At 42.6% G+C, this 20,747-nt stretch overlaps 1 protein-coding gene across 1 annotated transcript in view; it reads right to left on the bottom strand.

Annotated features, from left to right (window-relative positions):
- BPIFC (BPI fold containing family C) overlaps positions 1–20,747 on the bottom strand; it is a 50,897-nt gene that overhangs the window by 4,081 nt on the left and 26,069 nt on the right. Inside the window, exons 10-14 of the mRNA XM_003258129.2 lie at positions 19,677–19,853; positions 17,563–17,616; positions 16,221–16,391; positions 15,203–15,270; positions 1,390–1,432 (exon numbers count right to left, since the gene is read on the bottom strand). Coding sequence (XP_003258177.2) covers positions 1,390–1,432; positions 15,203–15,270; positions 16,221–16,391; positions 17,563–17,616; positions 19,677–19,853 — 513 coding nt within the window. The remainder of the gene's footprint in view (positions 1–1,389; positions 1,433–15,202; positions 15,271–16,220; positions 16,392–17,562; positions 17,617–19,676; positions 19,854–20,747) is intronic.

The following is a 20,747-nucleotide window of genomic DNA, read 5'->3' as shown; positions in this document are numbered from 1 at the left end:
GGACAATGGGAATTCACTTTTGCAGTTGGGACCTCAGAGTTTATGTCCAAAACTATTATGCTACACTGCCTCTTGACATAAAAATGACAATAACTGAAATAATTATTGTAAATATGAAAACACAGAAATGACAATAACTGAAATAGTTACTGCAAATATGAAAATAGTGGCCACTGTTCATTTAATGCCTACTATGTGGTCAATGTGCTAAGTGCATTTCATATATAATCTCAGCTAATCCTTTCAACAACCCCAAGGTTGTAATTTCAGTTCCTTACCTACTTGCACTGCCTATCCTGATTTCTTTTTCTCTGTAGTATTTCTTTTAGTAAACACTGTATTTGTTTGTTTGTTGTCTGCTACTCTCAGCCTGTCACACACACATAAGCACAATCACACACACTCTGGAACAGGGTTTCCCAGTAGTGGCACTCTCGACGTTTTGGGATGGATCATTCTTTGTTGTTGGGAGCTGTCTTGTGCACTGTGAATGTTTAGCAGCATCCCTGGCCTCTACCCACAGTGTCATTAGTATGTCTCCTTCCGTCCCAGGCTGGGACAACCAAAAATGTCTTCAGACATTGCCAGATGTTCCTGGCTGAGAATCACTAGTTGAGAACCACTGCTTTAGAATGTGTCTTGAGGGTAGAGATTTTATCTGTTTTGTCTAGAACAGTTCTGGGCTTAATAAGCATTTGTAAGTAAATGAATACTGTTAATAATAAAAATTAACATTACGTAGTGCTGCCCATGAACTAGGCACTATTCTACCCGGGAATTCGGACACCAAAACCCACTTAACTTCTCTATGATAGCGCCATCCATGAATGTATGAGGTAGTGATGTAGCTGATCTTCCTGAAGCTTGAGGGAAGGGGGATTCCAAGTCACATGTTGGGATGTCCTCTTCCAATCAGAAAGTCACCAGGCTGGGAACCCCCCTCCCACAAAGGTATCCATACAAGCAGCATTGACCTAATTTTAGGAGATGGGCAGAAAGTGTTCAAAGAGTAAACCTTATCATGGCTTAATAATTTACATATTCGTTTGGGATTCTTGTCTATAAATTAACTCTAGAGGATTATTTTATTGAGAAAACAGGCATTCCCTGAGAATGCCTGTTTTTCTAACATTATAAAATGTCTCAACGGTCTTTTGAGTTTTTAAAAAAGTATTTCTGCATAAATAAAAGTAAACTGTAGAGTTCCTCTCTTGAATGGTTAATGGGCTCAATTGATGAGTAGCTACATACAGAATTTCAAAGTTAAGTCCTATAATTATGGAGAAATCAAGGACTCAGAGGCACAGAAAACAATTAACTCGCTATTATATATAGTAGAGAATCCTTGTTCTTCCAGTGCCCGGTAACCCTAAGAGTTCAGATTCCTACCTCAATATTGCTGCGATTGGACTCTGGCAAAGCAAGGCGGAATCTAAAAGAAAACAAGAAAAGTTTAAAGGAGAGTAGATTTAAAAACAACAGCCTTAGTAAAAAGAAACCAAAAAGGAAAAGGATATTTTCAGCTCAAAAGTCACTATTTAAAAAAAAAATACACAAGGCCGGGCATGGTGGCCCACGCCTGTACTCCCAGCACTTTGGAAGGCCAAGACGGGCAGATCACTTGAGGTCAGGAATTTGAGACCAGCCTGGCCAACATGGTGAAACTCTGACTCTACTAAAAAAATGCAAAAATTAGCCGGGCATGGTGGCATGCGCCTGTGGTCCCAGCTACTTGGAAGGCTGAAGCAGGAGAATTGCTTGAACCTGGGAGGTGGAGGCTACAGTGAGCCAAGATCATGCCACTGCACTCCAGCCTGGGTATCAGAGTGAGACCCTGTCAAAAAAAAAAAAAAAATAGATAAAAATAAAACACACACACACAAATAAAACTGGGAAGACGTCGAGTTCTATTACATCTTCTACCCCTATATTTTGCTGCTTAAGAAGCAGAGCAGGAATAGTTTAGGGCTTGGATTTGTAACCAGGGTGGGTTCCCCACGTGCATTTGCTATATGGAACTTAATGTTTAGCAACTTGGAATGTAGAACAATCTTCAGAAACAGTTTTGGCTGGGCGCAGTGGCTCACGCCTGTAATCCCAGCACTTTAGGAGGCCAAGGCAGGCAGATCATGAGGTCAGGAGATCGAGACCATCCTGGCTAACACGGTGAAACCCCGTCTCTACCAAAAAATACAAAAAATTAGCGGGGCGTGGTGGTGGGTGCCTGTAGTCCCAGCTACTCGGGACGCTGAGGCAGGAGAATGGCATGAACCCGGGAGGCGGAGCTTGCAGTGAGCAGAGATCGCGCCACTGCACTCCAGCCTGGGTGACAGAGCGAGACTCCGTCTCAAAAAAAAAAAAAAAAAAAGTTTTCAGGTTTCTGGCTCTGAACTCAGCCTTGTAACTTCCCTGAGCCCTTATAATCCTAGTCTACTTGACACTAAATTCTATGACCAGTCTAGGCCACACCCCCAGAAAGCCACATTACTCACACCATTTTTTTTAGCTGTTCAATCGTTGCACATAAGGGAAGCATTAGCTAAGAAAGCTATCTGATGTGAAAGGTACAGTATAATTGTTAGTAACCCCATTTCTGCCTCTTCTTAACTCTGTAGATTTACTTAATCTCTCTGGATCTTAATTTTCTCAACTATGAAATATGAATAAGAATATGTGAAATGACTATAGTTAACAATAATATATTGTATAGTTTCGAATAGCTAGAGGGAAGATAGAACAGCCTCAACACAAGTAAATGACAAATGTTTCAGATAATAGACATGCTAATTGCCTTGATCTGATCACTATACATTCATACATATTGAAACATCACTAGGTACTCCATGAATATGTAAATTTATGATATGTCCATTAAACAATACAATTAAAAAAGAACAATATCTGCCTCGCAGGGCTGTAGTGAAAATTGAATGAAATGATGCACATAAAATGCTTAGAACTGTGCCTAGCATATCCTTATCACTCTAAATATGAGCCATTTTTATTAGGAAGAGAAACGCTAACAGTTATAACAGCACATAATGTCCTTAATGTTCTTTTTCAAATATCAACAGAGCACTTGCTGTAGGTCCAAGCAGAAGGGAGTCCTTCTCCCTGACCCCTCTCCCAGCTTGGTAAGGCTGAGTGACAGTGTGTCCTGTTGCTTGATATTTTATGGGAATTTTCATAAGAAAACTCAAGGTCAACGTTGTCTGTTTCCCAATTTTGCCAAGAGCTGATCCATAAGTAGTCCTCCCAATATACACAGTTGATTTTTCTATGCAATAATAATAATACTATGAAGAAATAGTAATGAATAGAGAAGACTCCTTCATTTTGCAGAGGGAGAAACTGAGGGTCAAAGAGGAGAAATATTAACGGCAGATTTGTTACTGGGACTCAGATCTCTTGATGCCCATGCCGGAGCTCTCTTTTTCGTATCTTGCTTCTCCTCTTAGCTTTCTATGGCTCACTTTTGCCCAGGTCTAGAGCCCTACTTCTGCTTCAGCCTTCTAACAAATCTCGCTGTTTCCACTCTTGACCCCCTCCAATCCATCTTCTACACCATCTCCAGGGGAAGCTACGTTACAGGCATGTCTGATGGAGACACTCTCCTGATCAAAATTCTTTAATGGCTTGCGATAATGTAAGTGACTTGAGGGTAGAGATTTTATCTGTTTTGTCTAGAACAGTTCCAGGCTCAATAAGTATTTGTAAGCAAATTAATACTGTTAATACTAATAATTGACATTATGTAGTGCTGCAATAAAGTGCAAGTCACTTATATGGCCCATAAGCCTTCCTGTACCCTGGCTCCCAGTTGCTTCTCTGCTCTCATCTCTTCGTTCTCTACTTTGAATTTTAACCTCAGTAACTCTGAACTGCTCAGTGCTATGCTGTTATTCAACAGGTGCTATATAGACCTGAGGTTTAAAAAAATGAATTGGCTTCAAAACACATACGAAAAAATCCTGAAAAATTAACATTAGTACATGCCTACAAAAAGTAACAGTATGGCCACAAGTCACTGCAACTCAACACCACCATAGTTAAATATAATTTATATTTAATGTGAACTGTAGTTGAATAAATACAATTTATCTTGGGCTGGAGTCTCCATACATTACAGGGGCTAAGGCCAAAGAAGATCTTAACAACTCTGGGTATTTCCATGCACATTCCATGATATTTCTGGCCTCTGTGCCTTTGCACACGATGTTCTCTCTTTATGGACTTCCCCTTTCCCTTTCTCTTTGACCAGGTAACTCTTTTTTTTTTTTTGACAAGAGTCTCACTCTGTCAATCAGGCTGGAGTGCAGTGGTACAATCTCAGCTCGCTGCAACCTCTGCCTCCTGGGCTCAAGCGATCCTCCTGCCTCAGCCCCCCAGGTAGCTGTGACTACAGGTGCGCGCTACCACACCTGGCTAATTTTTATATCTTTTGTAGAGATGGAGTTTTGCCATGTTGCCCAGGCTGGTCTGGAACTCCTGGACTCGGGACTCTCCCACCTTGTCCTTCTAAAGTGCTGGGATTACAGGCATGAGCCACCGCTCCTGGCCCTGGGTGAACTCTTTTTAATTCTTAAGATTTAACTCAGGGTTACCTCCTCTAAGAATCTTTCTGTTACTGCATTTAAAGAGCGGATATTCACAGTAGAGGTAAGATAGTCCTTGCTCAGCCAGTATCATGTTTGTATCAATTAGGCTTTGAGATTGCTTCAGAGTGACAACTGAGAATCAAAAAGAGAGACAGTTAGGTCTGGCAAAGAACAGAAAGACTATCAGTGGCATGGAGGCTCAAACTGATTGCCATGGAAAATGAGCACCAGAATCTGTAGGGCATCCTTGAAGGCAGTTCTGAGGAAATGTGAGGCGATTCCTCCCTCTGGTTACACCACCTCTTACAATGGGCAAACCTATTCCAGTTTAGAAATTAACCTACACCTGTGAGTTTCCTTTCATTTCTTTCATCCCAAGTCCAAGCCATGCCTGGCCACCCCAAGACCGCCTGCTATGGGTGAGCTTGTCTAGGATTTTCTATGAACCAGGCTATTCTTTCCTCCTACGGACATTTTTTTTTTTTTTTTTTTTTTTTTTGAGACGGAATCTCGCTCTGTCGCCCAGGCTGGAGTGCAGTGGCGCGATCTCGGCTCACTGCAAGCTCCGCCTCCCGGGTTCAGGCCATTCTCCTGCCTCAGCCTCTCTGAGTAGCTGGGACTACAGGCGCCCGCCACCACGCCCGGCTAATTTTTTTGTATTTTTAATAGAGACGGGGTTTCACCGTGGTCTCGATCTCCTGACCTCGTGATCTGCCCGCCTCGGCCTCCCAAAGTGCTGGGATTACAAGCGTGAGCCACCGCACCCAGCCCCTCCTACGGACATATTAATTCTGTCCCTTTCCTAGTTCTCTAGGCACACTTACCATTTTCGAGTACTGATGAACGGTTTTCGCTAAATGCAGAGAAACAGGCAGAGCAAAATGTAAACTCTCCCAGCACCCTGGGAGGCCAAGGCTGGCAGATCACTTGAGCCCGGGAGTTCAAGACCAGCCTAAGAAACATGGCAAAACCCCAGCTAAATTTAAAAAAAAGTTAGCCAGGCGAGGTGTTGCATGCCTGTCATCCCAGTTACTCAGGAGGCTGAGGTGGGAGGACTGCTTGAGCCTGGAAGGCTGAGGTTGCAGTAAGCTGAGATCGCACCACTGCACTCCAGACTGGATGACAGTGTGAGACCCTATCTCAAAAAAAAAAAAAAAAAAAAAAAAAAAAAAGGCAAACTCCTTGCCCCTGGCGCTGAAAAACAGGTAAGCTCAACTCAGGCCACCAGGTGGCATCCGATTCCAGTCCTTTGACCTTTTAACCTCTGCCAGGTTCCTAAGCTGTTATTTAAGCCCTGCTACTGGGAACTGATTCTTACTGCAGAACCATGGAGTCACTGGGGAGGAAGGGAGCTCAAATAGCCCTACTTTGCAGACGTATAAAACTGTAGCGGCCTGGTGCAGTGGCTCATGCCTGTAATCCCAGAACTCTGGGAGGCTGAGGTGGGTGGATGGTTTCAGCTCAGGAGTTCAAGACCAGCTTGGGCAAGGTGGTAAAACCCCATCTCTACGAAAAAAATTTAAAAATTAGCCCAGTGTGGCGTGTGTCTGTAGTCCCAGCTACTTGCAGGGCTGAGGCAGGAGAATTGTTTGACCCCAGGAGGTTGAGGCTGCAGGGATCCATATTTGCACCACTGCACTCCAGCCTGGGTGACAAAGTGAGACCCTCTCTCAAAAAGCAAACAAAAGTGTAGTCTGTTTTTACTGTACCCCATAAATATGTATAATTGTTATGTGTCTATTAAAACACAAAACTTTAAAAAGTTTTACAGAAGATTTATTGCCCGGATTGAAACCAGAGCTAAAGTGCAAACTCTTTTTTTTTTTTTTTTTTTTTTTTTTGAGACGGAATCTTGCTCTGTCACCCAGGCTGGAGTGCAGTGGCGCAATCTCGGCTCACTGCAAGCTCCGCCTCCCGGGTTCACGCCATTCTCCTGCCTCAGCCTCTCCGAGTAGCTGGGACTACAGGCGCCCGCCACCACGCCCGGCTAATTTTTTGTATTTTTAGTAGAGACAAGGTTTCACCGTGGTCTCGATCTCCTGACCTCGTGATCCGCCCGCCTCGGCCTCCCAAAGTGCTGGGATCACAAGCGTGAGCCACCGCGCCCAGCCAAGTGCAAACTCTTAAGCATGGCAAAGGCCCTTCATGATCTGGGTGAATATAGCAAATATGACTTAATGATAACCAAGTGTCAAGGTTAAGTGTCAAGATCAAGTGCCATGGCACTCACAGTGTTATTCTCCAACTCTGTGTCCATGGCAGATGTTGAAAATCAATCCCACCACTCAGTACCCTTTGAACTTTTATGTCTTTGCCCCCTGACTCTGAACTCCTTGAGAGTAGAGATCCAGTCTTAATTATCTTTGTATTCCCAGGATTGAGTACAGAGCTTGGCACACTTACGTATTTAATGTTCACTTATTCATTGATTGAGTCATCCAGCAGATATTTTTTATGTGTCAGTACTGGGACAGGTGCTAGAGATAGCAGCCTTGTGAGCAAAACTAGACACAACCACTGTTCTCATGTAGCTTACCACCTAGTGGGGTGGCAGTCATTAATCAAATCATCCCACTAATTAAGGTTTAATTACAATTGAGATAAATGCTCTTAATGAAAGAAACAATTTCATGGAGTCAAAAGACAAAGAGGAACTTGATTTCATTTGGTAGATGTAGGAACGTTTCCAGGGGAGAGCTGCTTGAGCTGAAATATGAAGGATGAGTAAGATTCAAAAGGCAAAATGGGGAAGGGAGTGGGGAGGGTTCCAGGCAGGGGTTGCAAAAGCCCCACAGAGGGAACTGAGAGCTGGGAGAGCACAGCAGGGCAATGCGAGAGGCAGACAGGATTGACCAGGCTCAGTGCCTCTGGCTGTGTTACGATTTTCATTCTTTATCCTCAGAGCAAGAAATTCAATGAAGGTTTTTTAAGAAAGGAGATGATGTCTGTGTTTTGTAAAGATCACTCTGGCTGCAGCATGCAGAAAAGATCAGCAGGCCAAGAGGTTACCCAGGTGCTCATTCTGTGCTCAGGAATGTGCGAGGCAATGTGAAGAATTTAACCTCTATCTATAATTATGAGGGATGGTGAGAAGTCGTTTGTAGGAGGTAATTAGAGAACAACACAAAGCAATGTATACTCAGGTGCTTCTTCATGGTTTACACACCACACAGACTTGCGCAGAGACTCTAAAAAGGGTGTGAAGCCGGGCGCGGTGGCTCATGCCTGTAATCCCAGCACTTTGGGAGGCTGAGACTGGTGGATCACCTGAAGTCAGGAGTTCAAGACCAGCCTGGCCAACATGGCAAAACCCCGTCTCTACTAAAAATACAAAAATTAGCCAGGCATGATGGCACATGCCTGTAATCCCAGCTACTCGGGAGGCAGAGGCAGGAGAATTGCTTAAACCTGGGAGGCGGGGGTTGCAGTGAGCTGAAATCACACCACTGTACTCCAGTCTGGGTGACAGAGCAAGACTCCATTTCAAAAAAAAAAAAAAGGTATGAAAAGATGAAGAAACCAGTGTAGTCTAGAGTTGTGTGTGTGTGTGTGTGTGTGTGTGTGTGAGCGTGCATGTGTGTGTGATATGGGGCATACCATGGGGGGGAAAACAAGTTTCCCTTTGAGAGAAGACTCTGTACACCTCTCTAGCATGCCCCTTGGCACCCAGTAGTGTTTCTCCCACCAGGCCGTGGACCTGGAAAATAGAAACCATTGTCCTTCTGTGTTAAAAACAGTGCAAAGCACATAATAGGTGCTCAGTAAATTCTTACTGAATGTATGTGTGAATAAATGAGCAGATGAAGGACATGGGTTGGGGAGTGTTGTTGGAATTGGGGTCACTTTGAAGGTGAGCCAGTCTAAAGCAGAATGTTTATTTTAGTGAGCTGAGGAACATAAGGTTGGCTGGCTTGAGAAGTAGGACCAGTTGATGAAGAGCTTGAAAACCTCAAGCTGTGGATTTAATCCAAAGATGAAAAGTTTTAAAGGGAAGAATGTGTTGAACCCATTCCACTATTAAAGGACTCTCTTGATAAATAAAAGTTATACAGTGTTTGAATTTCACTGTTTCCTGCAGTCTGGAAATTGTGGAAGAAGCTTCCATTTGGGGTTTCCTCCTCTAGCAGGGGCTACCCCACTGTGGCATTCTTCTGCCATGGCTTCAAAAGTAGTTCAGAGGATGGGTGGAGTTGGGGGTCAGCCCAGGTGCCAAGTCTGAGCTCCACTGACTTGTCCATCATTGGGAGTTGTTTATCTGCCCAAGCTTGAGGAGTAGAGTTAGGTAGTGATTCCATCTGCTTGTAGTCAGCTATATTTGCATTCTCTGACTATGTTGCCTGGGAGGAGTTGTAGGGTGTGTGTGTATGTGGTGTGTGCATGTGTGTTGATAGTGGAGTTCAATCTGGAGTGTCTAAAGCCTCAATCAATGCAATGTCAAAAAAAAAAAAAAAACCTCCTAAGTTATAGATGGCTCAACAGTAACATACATCTGATTGCCTTGAGCTTTGCATGGGATTAAGAAAAGAGGGTTAGAATTAAGCCATCTGGATAAAGACCAAAAAAGGGACAGTGTCATTGAACTTGGCCTCTGAAGTAATCTAAAACACGTCTACCATGTGGGCCAAACTGTACTGAGGTTGCCTCCAAAGAGAAGTATGTTTGGAACAACTCTCAATTTTAGATAGAGCAGGGAGTCTGGTTTAATACTCCACAGCTTTAAAAACCATCCTGACTTGTCATGTCTCTTGAGATCAGTTTCTCCCTGTTATTTGGTCAAAATTTGATCTTAGAATGGGGAAAGAGAATGAAATACTAGTACTACTAGGAACAAATATTTGTTGATCAATGACTATATGCTGACTGTTGCACTAAGTGATCTACATACGTTATCTCATCCACCCATACAACAACCCTATGGAGGGGTGTTCTGTTTTGCGGATGAGGAAACTGATACTTAAAGAGGTTAAGTAACTTGCTTAAGGTCACGTAGGTAGCAAGTGGCAGAAGTAGAATTCAAATCCAGATATGCCCGACTCCAGAGACTGTGCTCTTAACTAGACATGCTCAAAGGGCTCAAGTGTATTATTAGAATTCCTAGTTTTTTACTTTCTTCACCATTTTCTCCCCTTGATTCCTTGATGCGGTGAGAAAAGTGCTGTGTGTTTTCTTCTATTTCAGCACAACCAGTTCCGGTGTTTTCTCTTTCTTTTATCAATGCTGGATATGGAAAAAGGGCATGCTGCCTGTTTCAATTTAGCGTGACTCCATGCTCATGGGTTTCCTCTTCCAGGCAAGGGTATAAGGGTATTTATTTCCTAAATCTTAAGTGTTATTTTCTTTTTTCTTCTTCTTTTATTTTTTATTTTATTATTATATTTTTGAGATGGAGTTTTACTCTTGTTGCCCAGGCTAGAGTGCCGTGGAGCGATCTTGGCTCACTGCAACCTTCACTTCCTGGGTTCAAGTGATTCTCCTGCCTCAGCCTCTGGAGTAGCTGGGATTACAGGCATGCACCACCATGCCCAGCTGATTTTTGTATTATTAGTAGAGACGGGGTTTCACCATGTTGACCAGGCTGGTCTCAAACTCCTGACCTCAGATGATCCACCTGCCTCGGCCTCCCAAAGTGCTGAGATTACAGGCATGAGCCACCACACCTGGCCTTAAGTCTTATTTTCCAAGTCATAGCTCTTCACTACATCAAAGACAGTACACTGTGGTAAGTAAATACTCACGGCTTTGAAAGCGGACTCACCCAGGTTCAAGTTCTGGCTCAGCCATTCGATAGTTCTGTGACCTTCAGTAAGTTATTTAATCTCTACAAACTGTAAAATGGGGATAATAGTACCTACCTCTAGGACCGTTCGTTTAATCTACTGACATTTATTGAGCACTGTGCCAGGCCCTGGAGACACAGAGTTGTAAGATTTAAAATGAAATAATAGAGGTGTTGGGCTTGGCACAGGACCTAGTAGATGATAAAGATCCAATAATAAAGAATAGCCATGAATTATACAAAAAAGGACTATTTCTTAGCTATCCATGGGCAGGATACAGGGGAGTGAAGTGTATTCTGAATCAGGGGACTATGGAAATGACCTTGTATGATTGATCACCTCCTTGTCCTGGCTGAGGCTAGCTCTAAATTCAAAATCATAGTCAAAGCCAACAGCTAAGAAATAGTCTTTTTTTGGTACAGTTCATGACTATTCTTTATTATTGGGCCTTTAATGTCTACTAGGTCCCGTGCCAAGCCAGTGCCTCTGTCATTTCATTTAAACCTTACAACTCCCTGTCTCCAGGGCCTGGAACAGTGCTCAATAATGGTCAGTAGATTAAATGAATGGTCCTGGAGGTAGGTACTATTATTCCCGTTTTATGCTTTATGGAGATTAAATAACTTACACCCAAGATCACAGAGCTATTGAATGGCTACCACACACTTTACCTATATTAACTCTCATACTTCTCACAACCTTCTCCTGAAATAGGCGTTATTACACCATTTTACAGAGGAGGAAATGGAGTCCAAGAGAGGTTAAGAAACTTGCCTGAGATGCCACAGCTAATTACTGGCAGCCCTGGGATCAGAACCAGACCAACTAGTCTTACTCCAAAGCCTGTGATCCTACAGTCTGTCTAGACCACCAACACTGGGTTTGTCTCTGATTTCTGTATTTTCTGTCTATGCAGCCAGCCCCGAGCAGCTCCGGGAAGAGGTACATTCAGGCAGGGGATAATTAGAGAGGCCATGTTGTTCTGGGGAGAGTAATTTGGAGCCCCCATGTTCTCTGGTTCTTCTCAGGGATATTCCACTGATCCCCACCCTCTTTTTTTTTTTTTTTTTTTTTGAGACGGAGTCTCACTCTGTCGCCCAGACTGAAGTGCAGTGGCGCAATCTCGGCTCACTGCAAGCTCCACCTCCCGGGTTCACGCCATTCTCCTGCCTCAGCCTCTCCGAGTAGCTGGGACTACAGGCGCCCACCACCACGCCCAGCTAATTTTTTTTGTATTTTCAGTAGAGATGGGGTTTCACCATGGTCTCTATCTCCTGACCTCGTGATCCGCCCGCCTCGGCCTCCCAAAGTGCTGGGATTACAAGCGTGAGCCACTGTGCCCGGCCAATCCCCACCCTCTTGATCCTTTTCCTGCTCTGTCTCTTTGACATCACCCAAGACCAAACCAGCTCATCTTGAAAAGCTTGGGGAGCCCAGGAGTGGAGGAGCCAGCTGGGGCAGCCTGCATGGGAGGCAGGGCTAGGGATCCTACTGCCAGAGCCCAGGGCTGTCATTTCAACACAGCCTTGGCTCCTCTGCAAAGTCTTGCCTCCTGGTTTGGCTGCTTTAAGCCTGAGTGAGGCCCAGCTCACCTGCCTTGCCCCCAGCCTGCTCACTGCCTGAGGTTTGCTGTAATACCCCATGCAGGAGCCACCCTCACTTGTGCTTAGAAGGCCCCTGTGCTTGGTTTAATGCCCTACCATCTCCATCTTGAAATTCTCGGCTGGGCATGGTGGCTCATGCCTGTAATCCCAGTACTTTGGGAGGCCGAGGCAGGCGGATCACCTGAGGTCAGGAGTTCGAGACCATCCTGGCCAACGTGGCAAAACCCCGTCTCTACTAAATTAGCCGGGTGTGGTGGCGTGGGCCTGTAATCCCAGCTACCCAGGAGGCTGAGGCAGGAGAATCGCTGGAACCCGGGGTGCAGAGGCTGCAGTGAGCCAAGATCATGCCACTCCACTCCAGCCCGTGCGACCACAGCAAGACTCTGTCTCAAAAAAAAAAAAAAAAAAAAGAAGAAGAAAAAGAAAAGAAAAGAAATTCTTAATCCTTTTGAAAAGAGGCTCTGCATTTTCATTTCGCAGTGGGCCCTGCAAATTATGTAGCCAGTCCTGCTCAGACCCAGCTAAGGCATCAGAGCACCAGAAGCCTGCCCAGCGGAGAATCTCCAGGAGACTGCAGGGCAACAGAAAATAAGCCAGGGGTCCTAATTTCAGGGTTCATGATCATGAGGTCAAAGAACTCTGTGGACTGTAGGAAGCCAAGAGAATGAATTCACACATTTCCAGGATGATGTAAATTTATCAGCTTAAAACAGTTTTTTCTATTACTCCCATAAATAAACATAACAGCCATTGAACGTGCTATTGCTTACTAGTATTATAGAAACATTAGAGATAAGGATCAGTTTGATTTAAGCAGAAAAGTGAACCTGGTCTCCATGCTTCTTAACGTCTTTTGCACCTTCTTGCCACAAGCCTGAAGTTGAATCACGATTAAATCCTTCCTTGAGATCCTGCCAGTAAACCAGACACCTGCTCAGATGTAAGTGTTGTTTCTACCTTCTCTAGGAACCTTCTGCCTCAGTTAGCAGCCCTGCCCCTGTGCCCCGCCCCACATCACCCCCCCATTTCCAGCCTTTCCTTTCCTCCTGGTCCTTTCCTCTTTGTTTCCCAACAGATGAGCATCACAGTCCCAATGCTCAGGCAATGCTATCCAGATTCTCTCCTTCCTTCCTCTCATGGCCGATCTCAGATGCTGCCAAGTTCTCACCTTTGGTTCCTTCCCCCCTCACCTTCCTGCTGTCTGGCTTTCGTCCTCTGTATTAGAACTGCCAAATATCACACCTGTAATCCCAGCACTTTGGGAGGCCAAGGTGTGTGGATCACGAGGTCAAAAGATAGAGACCATCCTGGCAGTTGGCAGCATGGAAGAGTATAGCGTCAAGGGAGGTTGTGGGTCAGGCTTATTCAACTGGTGGGGCTATTTACCAACACAGAGAATTTTTTTTGAGACAGAATTTTCACTCTTGTTGTCTAGGCTGGAGTGCAGTGGCATGATCTCTGCTCACTGCAACCTCCGTCTCTCAGGTTCAAGCAATTCTCCTGCCTCAGCCTCCTGAGTAGCTGGGATTACAGGCGCATGCTACCACACCTGGCTAATTTTTGTATTTTTAGTAGAGACGGGGTTTCACTATGTTGGCCAGACTGGTCTCGAACTCCTGACCTCGTCATCCACTCGCCTCGTCCTCCCAAAGTGCTGGGATTACGGGCGTGAGCGACCGTGCCTGGCCATTTTCCATGTTTCTACAGTAGACTTTGTAACTACCATGTTGACTTGTGATTGATTTACTCCCCCTCTGCTGGTTTCTCAGATCTTTTCTGACTCCACTTACGTCTGTTTCATTGCTTCCTTTTCTTCCTTCCATATGTTTAGTCAGTGCCACCTGATCTTTCTGTAAATTCTCCCCCCAGGTAGTCTGATGGATGACTTCAACTACCAGCTTTATAGGGCTGAGGAAAATGGGCTTTGCAGATGGTTCTGCCGAATGGCACTTAGTGTTCAATATCTGCGTCTGTGGCCTGCACATGGTCTTTCACAGTGCATCACATGCATTTGACAGTCAGGCAGGCCATGGGGCAGATCTTGTTAACTTCTCTGTTCTAGTAATGGGATCAGATGGTCAGAGTCTGAAGGTACCTTAGGCATGATCCAGTTCAACTTCCTTTTTTACAGATAAGGAAACTGAGGCTCAAGGAGGTTAACAGACTTGATCACAGTCATAGAGCCTGTGAGTAAGGACTGGAAACCTGGTTCCTCAACTCCCAAAGCTTTATGCTCTTTCCTCACTAGCATGCTCTATGAATTTGATAAAGAAGAACTGCAGTTTATATTGCTGTACCATTAGAATGTATACTTCTATTACAGAATTATATATATATTCTTTGTATGTTTATATAAAATAAATAAAAATAAAATACAGGAAATATATTTTATATATTATATATAAAACACACAATATATTTTATAAAATGTTTTATATAAATATAAAAATATATTTATTACATATGTAATATTTTATGTATTTAATTTATATATGTATATAAAATATATAATATAAAATATATGAGAGAGATATATATTTTTTGAGAGACAAGGTCTCGTTCTATTGCTCAGGTTGGAGTGCAGTGGCACGATCATAGCTCACTGTAATCTCAAACTCTTAGGCTCAAGCAATTCTTCCCCCTCAGCTTCCTGAGAAGTTGGGATTACAGGGGTGCGCACCATGCCTAGCTAATTTTTTAAAAAGCTTTTGTAGAGATGAGGTCTCACTTTGTTGCCAAGGCTCGGCTCAAACTCCTGGCCTCAAGCAATCCTCCCACTCCCAAATTGCTGGGATTATAGGTGAGAGCTCGTAAGATGGCACCTGGCCATATTACAGAATTACATTTATAATTATTTTGTTCCCTATTTTATTTTTAGGTTACTGTAATGGAAAAAAGAAAAGCTTGACAGTATAATTTTTAGTACATACTTTAAAGTTATCTTGCCCATTACAGGAGAGGTGCTTAATTGACTCATGTTCACACAATGGTGAACTTCCCTTTTTTTTTTGAGACAGAGTCTCACTGTCACCCAGGCTGGAATGCAGTGGCATGATCTTGGCTCATTGCAACCTCTGCCTCCTGAGTTCAAGCGATTCTCCTGCCTCAGCCACCTGAGTAGCTGGGATTACAGATCACTTGTTTTCTTAATGGTCACTTTGTCTCTGGTCAATTGACTCACTTACTACTAAGGTGTCCCAACAGTCAAATTGATTGATCTTACCTGTTCAGAGACAAGGAGCAGACCAGTCTTTGTCCCAAAATAACCAGGCCAACACTGGTACTAGCAACCTACAGACAATAAAAGCATTTATTTTTAGGACGAGTGAGTGTCAATTTTGGCCACCAATATAATTTCCAATAGTTGAAACATTTTAAGCCCAGCTTTCCCTTAGTCTAAAGACATTGGAAGTCTAAAAGACATTGGAAATAAATACCTCTGAAAATCCTGTCTTGTAGTTAGGGAAGCTACCTGCAAAGACTTTTTGTTTGATGATCTCCTTTGAATTTTTTTTTTCTCCTAATCTCTCTTCTCTATGTGTGTGTGTGTGTGCCTATGTGCAAATGACATTTTTGTTAGGTTTATTATATCCTTCTATCAGATTGCATTTGGCCTTCATTTGCTCAAGTAAAAATGAATTCTACCTTGATTGACTTATTTAGATTAAAAAAAAAGAGAATTCCAGCTCTCCATGTAACTGAGGTAGGTGGTGGGAACAGCGTGCATGAAGTAGAGACTGGAGAGAGATTTTACAATGTATGAGAGTGTGAGTGCTGGCCTCGCATCCTGCCACACATACCCTTCCCTCAACTCTGACCTCACTGAGACAGGGTCTTACCCTGTTGCCCAGACTGGAGTGCAGTAGTGCAATCATAGCTCACTGTAGCCTCAAACTCCTGGGTTCAGAGCAACACTTCCACCTCAGCCTCCTGAGTAGCTAGGATGACAGGTGCACAACACCACCACACCTGGCTAATTAAAACAATTTTTTTTGTAGAGATGAGGTCTTGCTATGTTACCCAGGCTGGTCTCTTAACTCCTGGCCTCAAGCAATCTTCCTGCTTCGGCCTCCCAAGACACTGGGATTATAGGCATGAGCCATCACGTCCAGCCTCCATCCTCACTCTTAATCAATGTAGCATCCCCACCCTCTTCAAACATTTCAAAGCTGCTGGCCAACAGTCCACAGCAGGAGTAGGACTGGCATCTACAGGCTGCTCCACTGCCTCCCCAGACTTACGAAGTCCATGGAAACGATGGTTTCAACTGTGGAGTTCTTGGGTTGGGTGAGCATCATGATGGAGGCAGGGACGTCCAGGGTGAAATTGCCTGGTTGTAGATTGATCATGGGAGGCTCTGTGGCCATGATCCTCACCATGAAGGGCTGGGACAAGATGTAGATCTCTGCAATCTGCCCACATTCCAAGAAAGAAATAAAGATTGTGAGGCGTGAGTTGGTGAGGGGAGATCACAAGGTTAGGATGGCCTGTGGTGACTAAATCTTACATTGTGCAGTTAGAATAGAAAAAAAGCTCTTTAATAATCATAATTACACACAAAAATGAAACGATGATAACAGTTGGCAGTTACCGAACATAATACTTGATACTACCCACTGTGCTAGGGGCTTTATATATTATCACATTTAATCTTCAGAAAATCCCTGTGACGCAGATTCTATCAGCATCCCTGTTTCATAGTGGAGAATGTGAGTCTTACAGAGGTTAAATGATGTTCTCAAGGTTCTAGGGGAATAAGTGGTAGAATTGGGATTCAAATCTAGGTCTGGGCTGGACACAGTGGCTCACGCCTGTAATCCTAGCACGTTGGGAGGCTGAGATGGGTGGACCACTTGAAGCTAGGAGTTTGAAACCAGCCAGGGCAACATGGAGAAATCCTGCCTCTACAAAAAATAGAAAAATTAGCTGGGCGTAGTGGCTTGTGCCTCTAGCCTCAGCTATTCGGGAGGCTGAGGTGGGAGGATCACTTGAGCTGGGGAGGCGGATATTGCAGTGAGCCAAGATCGTGCCACTGCACTCTAGCCTGGACGACAGAGCGAGAGACCCTGTCTCAAAAAACACACAAACAAAAACAAATCTAGGTCTATCTGACTCAAGATCCTTGCTCTAAAACCAAGATGCTACATGAACATCTCTTTGTCCTCAAGGGCAATCCTTAGCCCGTGGGTTCCTTATGTTCAATACTTAGAGTGCTATGAAGGCACAATATTAACAGTTGCTTTACTACAGTTACAAGTGTGGGCACTAATCCTTCATTTAACAATTGAATCCTTCATTTACACTAATAAATCCTTTATTTAAACTAATTATTTCAAGTATGGTGGAATATTGTGGAAGGCACAGGTGATTTATTTTGTGAACTTACAATTATACTCTAACTTGTATGTTAATTGCACTTTATACTGTTCAGTAAATATTTGTGGATATTTGATTAAGAGAAAAAACTCCCAATAATAGACAGACGGACTTATCCGAAAAGGAATACATAGGACCCACAAGTCTTCCAGAAGTAATTGCAATGGAGCCAAATGCACTATCAAGACTCAAACCCTGAGCACTTACCCGGGAGAGCACGTTGCCAAGGCCTTGAGAGTTTTGAACAAAATGGTTGGAAATCTGGAAAATAAAGCCCATTATGTCACTGTTAGGATTTTACGTGGATTGTCTTTTCAGGGAAAATGTAGTGTTCCCTACAATTTTATGAATTGTGACGCTGTTACACCATAAAATATTCAGTGTTTAAAGGCGACCTATCATTTTATAGCCCAATCATAGGGAATCCGAGGCTCAGAGAAGTAAAGTGACTTGCCCAAGGTCACACAGGAAGTTATATTTCTTTTAACTCTGGGAACAATACAGTCTATTGTTAATAACTGTAGAATGTTTACACATGGATTGTATGTATATAGCACAAAAAACTTTTAGTTATATATATTATAATCTATGTGTACAAATTCTTTATATATATTACAATCTATGTGTACATATTATTTGTATATATTACAATCTATGTGTACAAATTCTTTATTTATATGTTACAATCTATGTGTACATATTCTTCATTTATATATATTACAATCTATGTGTACATATTCTTTATTTATATATTACAATCTATGTGTACATATTCTTTATATATATTACAATCTATGTGTACATATTCTTTATTTATATATATATTACAATCTATGTGTAAATATTCTTCATTTATATACATTACAATCTATGTGTACATATTCTTTATATATATTACAATCTATGTATACATTTTCCTTATATATATTACAATCTATGTGTACATATTCTTTATTTATATATATATTACAATCTATGTGTACATATTCTTCATTTATATATATACTACAATCTATATGTACATAGTCTTTATTTATATATATTACAATCTATGTGTACATATTCTTCATTTATATATATAACAATCTATCTACGTGTACATATTCTTTATTTATATATGTATAACTATCTACGTGTACATATTCTTTATTTATATATATATAACAATCTATCTATGTGTACATATTCTACAGTCATTAACGATAAGCCTTGTGTTATTGTCCTCACTTTTAGGGATTACTGAGATACTGGCTGCTTAAGGAATTTACCTTCAGAGATGAATGATTTTCAAGTCTGCAGCTAGAAGTGTCTAATTCTCAGCATCGTAGGGTAGCCACTGCTGCCATGCTTACCATTCTGAACATAAGCTTTATACCTACTTATATAATTAAAACATATAGAATGAGAAGATTCAAAAAGAGATGCTCAATAAAAGTTTTTGGTTGACTGACTAGAGACAGTGCTGTCATTATAAAAGGGAGGTGCATGACAGAGAATCAATGAATATCTGTATTATTACTGATCATTGTAGATAAACCAGCTGTAATTACAACCAGGATAACTCTTTATGTTAGCATAATACAGGGAATAATGATGATGACGATAATGATAAGCAACAGTTATATCGTACTTATTCTGTGTTGGGGATTGGTCTGAATGCTTGACATGTATTTAAATCTTTTAATGCCCATATAAACTCTATGAGTATGGAACTATTATTATCTGCCTTTTCCAGATGAAGAAATTCTGGCCCATAGAAGTTATATAAATTGAAGTTACCTCTAAGGTCACAGGCAATACATGATGGAAAGGGGTCTTGGTATTATTGGAGATTAATCTAGAACAGTGGTGAGTGGTGAGGTATCATGAAAAAACAAATTTAGCAGAACTGGAAACTTGACAACTCCCCAACTAATACAGGTTGAACATCCCTAATCTGAATATCCGAAATTCGAAGTGCTCCAAAATCCAACTATTAAATGCCGACATGATACACAACGGAAATGCTTATTGGAGTATTTTAGATTTTGGATTTTCAGATTAGGGTTGCTCAACCGGTAAGTATATATAATGCAAATATCCCAAAATCTGACAAAATCCGAAATCCAGAACACTTCTGGTCCCAAGCATTGTGGATAAGGGATGCTCAACCCGTAACAATGTTCACTCCACAATTCCCTCATTCCTTCGCTGTCTTGCTAGGAGTGATAGCCTAAAAAGGTCCAGGAATCGAAATTATGGCATAAAAGTTCTATAACAGGATACTTATAAAAAGGTTGAATGATGGTGACCATTGACATCCTCAGTTAAACTCTCCTCACCTCTTTGGTGGACAGAGTGATATTGAAAGCCCCAGCTGTGAAATAAGCAAAGGACGCAGATTTAAAGAAATACTCGGCGATTCCAATGTAGAGCATGGAGTTGCTGCGTTCTGGGAGCACAAAAGGAACTGGTGAGAAGGGGGGGTCGGTGAGGTTTTCCAGTGGGTAGAATAAGCCCTGTGGAAAAACAGAGAGAAAGACCAGTGTATCGGGCGAAAATTCAAATTCTAAGAAGACTAAGAAGATGGACCTTCTGAAGTCAGAATAAGAATTCCAGAAGCTCAGGCCGGGCACGGTGGCTCACACCTATAATCCCAGCACTTTGGGAGGCTGAGGCGGGTGGATCACTGGAGCACTGGAGTTTGAATTGATTGAACGATTGTTTTTCCATGATCAACCTGGGCAACATGGCAGGCCCCGTCTCTATAAAAAATACAAAAATTAGCCAGGTGTGGTGGCATGTACCTGTAGTTCCAGCTACTTGGGAGGCTGAGTGAGGAGAATTCCTTGAACCAGGGAGGTTGAAGCTGCAGTGAATTGTGAGTGTGCCACTGCACTTCAGCCTCCAGCCTGTGTGAGAGGGGGGACCTTGTCCAAAAGAAGAAGAAGAAGAGGAAGTGGAAGAAGAAGAAGAAAGAAGAAGAAAGAAGAGAAGGAGGAGAAGAAGGAGGAAGAGAAGGAGGAGAAGAAGGAGGAGGAGAAGGAGAAGAAAGGAGAAGAAAGAAGGAGAGGAGGAAGAAGAGGAGGAAGAAGAGGAAGAAGAGGAAGAAGAAGAAGAATCCTAGAAACTCAGTAATGATGAAAAACTGTTAGGCTTTCTGACTCCTTGACCAGTGACTATTTTTCAAAGCTCTTAGGATTCTTGAGCATATTTAGGTGTGTCTGTTCACCCCAACCCAATGACAACCCTTGTTTGAACTTTTCTAAGACAAAGAAGGTGTATTTAGCTGGAAGGACAACTCTGAGTAAAAGTACTTCCTGAGGTGCCATGTAGTGGTGTCAAACACTTGACCTTCAAAATCTGTGTCTGCTGAGTACCTGGGGAATCATAGAAAGAAGGACCCAAGACTC

The sequence above is a fragment of the Nomascus leucogenys genome, chromosome 7b (assembly GCF_006542625.1).
Source record: "Nomascus leucogenys isolate Asia chromosome 7b, Asia_NLE_v1, whole genome shotgun sequence".
Classification (NCBI taxonomy): Eukaryota; Metazoa; Chordata; class Mammalia; order Primates; family Hylobatidae; genus Nomascus; species Nomascus leucogenys.
The sequence above is the reverse complement of the archived record's forward strand: the minus strand, read 5'-3'. Positions and strand labels throughout refer to the sequence as shown.